Source organism: Cygnus atratus, chromosome 3 (genome assembly GCF_013377495.2).
Source record: "Cygnus atratus isolate AKBS03 ecotype Queensland, Australia chromosome 3, CAtr_DNAZoo_HiC_assembly, whole genome shotgun sequence".
NCBI classification, from domain to species: domain Eukaryota; kingdom Metazoa; phylum Chordata; class Aves; order Anseriformes; family Anatidae; genus Cygnus; species Cygnus atratus.
Window position 1 is genome coordinate 42,460,263 of NC_066364.1, and position 7,430 is coordinate 42,467,692.

Below are 7,430 nucleotides of genomic sequence, written 5' to 3' on the forward strand. Positions count from 1 at the left end.
TTTGCGGAAGATAAGTAAAAATGTGATTCATCACTCAGAAGGCACGTTAGTTTCAGTGCAGTTCTGTCCCTGTTAAGTTACAGGGAGAGCAACAAGGCCATCACCAATCCACACATCCAAAGACTAATAAATTAGCGTTTTTACATAATCTTTCACTAGTGTACAGTGATACGTACTTTAGAAGTGAATAAAGTAAAACCTTGCATACACTGTTGTAAACTATATTGTAATACCTTGTTCCATCACAGAACATCACAGAACTTGCCACAGAAGCAGCAAGAATCTTGCTGTGAAATCGCAAAGGTGATGATCTTCTTGGTAAGATAATTACCAGTCAGAAGCCAAAGACTTGGCAGAGTTGTTGAAAAGGAAGTTACACTGCAGTTACATTTACCTCCTTTGGTGATGGGCATTAGGAACATTAGTATTACATAAAATTAACATGTATTTTTACAGAAAGGCAACCATAATGCACTTTAAACATAAATTCCGATGATCCCTCCCCCCTCCTTTTCTAGGGTGACTGGACAACATGAACCTATTTTCACTAGTCAGTACTCAGTGTCAGTGCACAACTTCTTATCTACACAGACCCAGACAGCCACAGTATCAAGGTTACTTCAGTTTGGGACTGCCTTTACTAACAATGGTAAAGGATGCTGTTTGATGTGGGAACGTGGAAAATTTATCATCAGTAAACACAGAGCGACTTAAGCCTGCATTTGGATAAATCACAGAAGGCCTCCATAGGAGAAAAAGGGCTATTATAACATGACAGGTAGACATTAATAGATCTTCCATAAGTGGGGCCAATTAGTAGATGCAATTGCATTTAATTGGTACCTATTAATTACACAAGCCATTACTTCTCATACAGCAGGTGCTACAGACTGCTGTGATACCAGATCTTCACTCTTTACGAACTCCCTGGCTGACAGACAGTACCTGGGGAGGTACAGATATTCAAGCTAAATCAGAATGGAAAGGAAAGGTAGGTACACATCAACCAGCTATTGCTGTTCCAGCATCAAGAGGCGGCGTTGCTATTCACCTTCTTTTTATTTCAACACAGATGAATTTCCCAAATCTTCTTCTGGTTAACCCTCTTTGTAAAGTATAAATAATATTCAGCTTTTATATGAAATAAATACAGCTACTTGTATATGCATACGTCTATGAGAGCAAGTCCTTTAAAGAACATTTTAACACGAACTACAAAGATAATACACACAGAGCACTGATTTAGCTGAAGGCCAGGAATTCTGTTAAGAAGGGTGATCTGTTTTTTTTGTTGTTGTGGTTTGCTTAAGTTAAATTTCTAAACAGTACTTCTATATTTCAACTGAATTGATAACATATGAATGTGATAATCAGAATCATGTGACAGGCTCTCACACAACTTAGTAATTAAACTCTGCTTTACAAACCGTATCCTATAATTGCTGCATTTATCTGAAGCCCTAAAATACATAATGGAATTGCTTGAATACTTCTTCTTAGTATAAGAAAGCAGCCTTGTTGGATGACATGTTACCAACTCTTTTCAGACACCAAATATACTCGTGAGTAAAACCAAGACACAAGTAAGATCACACAAGGTTTTGGTAATTATTTTTATGTTGGTTTTATAGCTTTTCTTGTTTCTTTAGGAAATTCCTGCATGGTAAAAGGAATGAAGAATTCCAGAAGAGAGTTGACTTCCGTCAGTTCCAGACTGTATTCCACTGCTATTTTCTCTGCAGTCCATACCTTAGGATGAAGTTTATGATTATTAAGAAGCATCAGAGCCTCCACAATGGAAATTTTGCCTTTGGTAACTTTCTTAATATCTAGATCTTCAAATTGACCTAGTTTTGTAATTCTCTTTTCCTCGTGTTTACATGGAACATGTTCACCACCTCCATCTTTTACCTAATTGTGGGAAGGAAAACAAAGAGAGCTTAACAGCAGTTCTGTTTACTATGTATACTGTAGCAGCCAAGCAATCTTCCTAAATATGGCATTTCCTATTAGCTTTCCCCATTTTTACAGCATTAAAGTGCAAACATTTTAATAACATTAAAATGCTTGGCCACCCTCACTTCTTAATATCACAGAGATCATAGCCAGTTGTTGCACAGCCATTCCACATAGGAGGGCCAAACCCCCACCCACATTATGAAAACCTATAATCCATTACAGTCTATGTGTTGTACAGACTCAGCAGCCCTTTGTACAAGTCAAACTGCACATTTTGGTAGCTAAATGTAAATGCAGATAACCTAATATTTGGTATCGGTTCATGGTGGTGGGGAGAGGAAGGGAAAAAAATCACACTAAAAACCGGTATCCTTCTTGTGATACCAATGGAAATCCTTTCCATATACTCTCTTCCCCTTTCATTTTCAGATTTTAGTTTTGCAACTAAAAGACATCACCTCTTTTACTCTGTCTAGAGAACAAGATTTGCTGGACAAAGAGAAAACTATTTTGCATCATCATATGCAATTTAATTCTCATGACTACTGCAGCGCTCAGACACGAGGTCTCTTCTCTCAAGTCCTTTCATATTTCCTTTTCCAAGTTATTTAGAAACCAACTCTACCTTCCCCATATCGCCTTTTATTAAGACTTCACCAGTGAATGACACTGCAAAGAGGCACAATGAAAACCTTTCTTAAGGAAAAGTGCTTTTAAAGTTATCAGAGTCCACCAATTACCCCAGACATTGTACTAACCCATACGCTGAGAAAACTGATGAGGATGCTGCAGCATCTGTAATTGCCTGCTTCTAAACTACACAGACTGCTTGACAATGCTACCGACCTTCCCTTTCTTTTTATTTCCTTCTAAAATTGTACTCAGATAATGAACAATTTTTCAAGTCTTAACAAAATGATGCATCTCTAGGTATTTGCCACTTCAGAACTGAAAGCTAGTAGTTTTCCATGTAACTTGACATGCAAAATATACATATATGTATATTTACATACATAAAATATATATAGCATATATATATACACAAAATATATATATATAAAATATATGTAAATATACATATGAATATTTATTTTATATATAAATGATGCACCAGGTTTTTAGAAGAAAATCAGGACAAGAAGGAAGTTTTTGGATGAAGCTTTGCCCACAAGCCTCAGTGCTAACATATTAATCACGCTCTTCCTAACAACCTCAAACAGACAAACCACAAGAGCAAGCCTTATGTGGCAACAAACTTGCGGTAGGTGCAGAACCAAGCACTAAGATTCGTTCCACTTGTGGCTTTTCCTCTAATCTCTCTCCTGAGAGACTTACAAGTAGAAGTGTTTAAAGATACTGGAATTAGACCTTCAGCACTTCAAAATTAGCATACTAACCTCTTTTATGAAAATTAAGGAAAGAGATTACTTGGAAGCTACAGGAGTGAATGAATTTTAAGATATTTTAGTTTTGAATAGAAGGTACTCTGGATGTGGAATATCATAAAGACTTAGAAGTTTTATTGCTAGACTATTACAAAACTTTTATTACTAAATGGATGAGCTAGAATAAAATGGTCCAATAATGCAACAGGTAAAAACCACAAGCCATAACATAACGAGGTGGAAAAGAGGAGACCGAGCCCCAGTCTGCATGTTACTGGAAGGCATATGCCTTGTTTTCCACGTCAAAGAGTGCAGCCGTTGGTAACGAGGAAATGGATGAGCGTACAGTCCAAAGACTATACAAGAAAAACCCAGCTAGGGCACTTCCTAAGCCACATAAGGAAAAGGCTCTGCATAAGACATTAACATCAGCTGTTAAAGACTCCAGAAAAGCGTTAATGTCTTTATCCTCTACCACATCTATGCCTCCATATTAGTCCCAATCTCTTTTCTTCTAAGAAATCTATGGGACATCTCTGGCAAACTGCATCTTTCCAAAAGGATGGCTAGCTGCCCTTCTGCATTGGAAGAAGCACCAGTGGGAACTTAAGTGAAAAACGAAACACCAATGTGATATTAAAAAGGAACCATGTAGGTTGAATAACCACATCCGGACACATGTTCAAGACCCAAAGTCAGTCTATGCTACTGAGATATAATTGAGAAATGAAAACATCGTGTTTATCTAACAAAAGGGTAGCATCTAGGCAGTAGCTGAGCGTTTTTTCTTGAAAAAAATCTTGAAGAAATGCTCATTTGTCTTGAAAAGTAAAAGTCTGATAGGATTTGCGTTGAGTTTGAAAACCACAACGCTGATGCTCGCGTGCCTCCGACACAGAGCAGCGCTCACCTGCCCCGGCGGATCTCTAGACTCAACATAAACGTCTTTCAACAAGGTGAGCAGCCTGTCGTCCTTGCTGTAGACTTTCTCGCGTATCGCCGGGTGCTCTAGAGGCAGCGGGGAGAAGAGCAGAAAAAAAAAACCATGAGGAAAGGTAGAAAACCTCCGAAACGTTCCCTTCCCTTCCCGCCTCGGCGGCCGCCATTTTCTCACCGCCCCTAGCAACCGCCAGTAGCAACGGCCCCCCGCGACCGCCGCCGACTACAACTCCCGGCATGCCCCGCGCGCGGCCCCGCTCTCAATGTCACCGCGGCCCCGGCACCTCGCCCGGCCGCCCCGGCGAGACCGGCACCCACCGGTCAGCGCGTCCAGGCGGGTGGTGGGGTGGTGCGGCGCGGGCGTGGGCTTCTCCTTGCTGATCTCGCGGTGGGCCCGGCTCTCCACGTTGAACGCCCGCAACGCGCGGACAAACCGCCCGCCCATCGCCGCAGCCGCCGCCACCGCCGGGACGGCCCCGCGCATGCGCACAGCGGTGGGGGGCGGTGCGCCGCTCATGCGTAGAGTGCTGGCGCGACGCCGGAGCCGCCGGGCGGGGCGGCCGGGCAGGGAGGGCAAATGGCGGTGCGCGGGAAGCCTGCGGTGGGGTCGTAGGTTCGTGTCGGGCAACTATAACCAAATAAATAAATAAATAAATAAATAAAATAAATAAACAAATAAAGAAGTGATTCAGTGTTTCTTTCACAGTGCCTTCCACCAGCGCTGTTTCCTCTCGGCGGCGCCCCGGGACGCCGGCCCGCCGCCATGTCGGCGGGGGGCAGCTGGGTCCTGCCGTGCCCCTGTGGATTTTTTGGGGCTCCTCTTCGGTGGCGCCTTCGCCTGGCGCTGCTGAGAGCCGGGGCCGTGGGGTTTCTGCCGGGGGATGTCCTCAAGGTGGCAGGCTCGCCCAGGGTTTGCTGCACGCAGCCTTTTCAATCGCTTTTCAATCCTATTCCATCGTTGTGGTGCGAGGTGCAGGGGGTGCTGGCCGACGGGTGGCTTTTAGATCCGTTATTTTCTAATCGTATTCACTTGGTTTATATGCAGGGTTACGCGCAGTAAAGTTTTGTAGGAAACTGCAGTGAGTCCGGAGTGAAAGTCTGGGTCAGGTACGTGCATGTTATCTACAGCAAAAAGCTGTACTTCATCACTTCCAGGCTTACAGATGGACCAAGTGACCCTGACAACAAGGCTGAGAGGGCAATTCAATGTATAAACACTATTTGTGTGTTTTTTTGTACATTTTAGCTTCCAGATACACAGTGTCACTATGTGCCACTACCTGTTGCGCTCAATGTGTGTCCTCACATAAGTTGTCACCCCTACTTTCTGTTCCAGTAGCTGCTGTGCTGATATAAAAAGTCTTGCTCTCTTTTTTTTTTCTCTTTGTAAGTTTTTACTTAAATAATAGTAACATGGAAGTATTTAGGGATGTTGTTCCTCTTAATCAGTCATTAATGTGTATTGGGCTCATATGGCAAGGGTTTGATAGCAGGCAGGCTGCAGGGGTGGCTTCTGTGAGCAGAGCCCAGCAGCTGCCCCAGGTCACATCAGAGCCAGCTCCAAAGGGACCTGCTGCTGGCCAGAGCTGAGCCAGGGAGCAATGCTGGGTGGGCCTCTGGGAGAGCAGATTTAAGAAAGGGGAAAAAAAAAATGCTGTGCCAAAGCAGCTGGGAGAGAGGAGTGAGAAACAGCCCTGCAGACACCAAGGCCAATGCAGAAGGAGGGCAGGAGGTGCTCCAGGCACACAGCAGCAGTTCCCCTGCGGCCTGTGGAGAGGCTCCTGGTGGAGCAGGCTGTCCCCCTACAGCCCACGGGTCCCACATGGAGCAGATCTCCACGCTGCAGCCCGTGGAGGAGCCCCCTGTGGAGCAGGTGGATGTGGCCTGGAGGAGGCTGCGGCCCATGGAGAGCCCTCGCAGGAGCAGGCCCCGGGCCGGAGCTGCAGCCCGTGGAGAGGAGCCCACGCAGGAGCAGGGGGTCTGGGGGGAGCTGCCGCCCGTGGGGGACCCGTGCTGGAGCAGTTTGCTCCTGGGGGATGGATGGACCCCATGGTACGGAGCCATGTGGGAGCAGTTCTTGGAGAGCTGCTGCCTGTGAGCAGCCCCCGCAGGCTCAGTTCGGGAAGGATGGCATCCCGTGGGAGGGACCCCACGTGGAGCACGGGCAGAGAGTGACTGTGAAGGAGCGGCGGTGACAAAATGCTATAGCTTCAACACAGCCCCCATTCCCCTGAATTCCCCTGAGCCACTTGTGGGGAGGAGGTAGAAGAGAGTGGATTAGGGGGAAGGTGGTTTTAGTTGGCTTTTAGTTCTCACTGCTCTAGTCTCTTAGTAGTTGGCAATAACTTACACTAATCTCCCTTATGCTGAGTCTGTTTTGCCTGTGACAGTAATTGGAGAGTAATCTCCCTGTCCTAATCTCAACCCATGAGCTGTTTTTAATAGTATTTTCTCCTTCTGTCCTTTTGAGGAGGGGGAGTGAGAGAGCAGCATGGTGCTACTGAGGTACCCACTGGTGTTAAACCACCACAATTATGTTTCTTTATACGCACATCACTGTCTTACTCAGTGGCAGCAGGTTATTTCATAAATGTGTATCATCTAGAATATATACCCTAAATGGAAATGACAAGAATGATTCCTTAGGATTGTTCACAATTTTGGGGTTATGCTATGTTAGTCAGATGTGGTCCTCACCAGGGTGCAGTCTCTCTCTGTCAGCCATCTATGACTGGAGGCCCCATTTTGATGCAGCCCAGACTTCTGAGAAAACTGCTAAACTGTGAGAGAAAGTATTCAGTATTGAACCATGCAAGGGTAAAATTGGAGACAGAGGTAAAATTGTTGAAAGGAAATAAGCAGATTAAAGATTCAAGAGGAAAAATGTAAGCATGAAAAGACAGAAGATTTTCTGAGAGAAAAAGGAAGACAAAAACAGCAACACCTAGAGTTAAGAAACAATGAAGGCTGACCCTTCTCCATGTGACTGATGACTGCCTGGTCAGCAAAGACTCTGAGGGTGCCTTACCAAAGGAGAAAAGTGAATAAGTGACTCATTAATCCTGGCTGTTGTGTGAATTAGCCAATAAGTAATTGTTTTATGCTTTTAACTTGTGTACATGCTTTTTGCAGACTCTTCGTGTGTGG

General features: G+C 44.6%; 1 protein-coding gene across 1 annotated transcript; it reads right to left on the reverse strand.

The window, feature by feature from the left end:
- Positions 1-1,584: 1,584 nt before the first annotated feature.
- NDUFAF4 (NADH:ubiquinone oxidoreductase complex assembly factor 4) lies at positions 1,585-4,789 on the reverse strand. The gene is made up of 3 exons (XM_035561776.2): positions 4,602-4,789; positions 4,255-4,352; positions 1,585-1,911 (listed from the first exon to the last, which is right to left on the reverse strand). The coding sequence occupies exons 1-3, from the start codon at positions 4,765-4,767 to the stop codon at positions 1,615-1,617; spliced, it is 561 nt and encodes a 186-aa protein (XP_035417669.1). The 5' UTR covers positions 4,768-4,789; the 3' UTR covers positions 1,585-1,614.
- Positions 4,790-7,430: the final 2,641 nt, after the last annotated feature.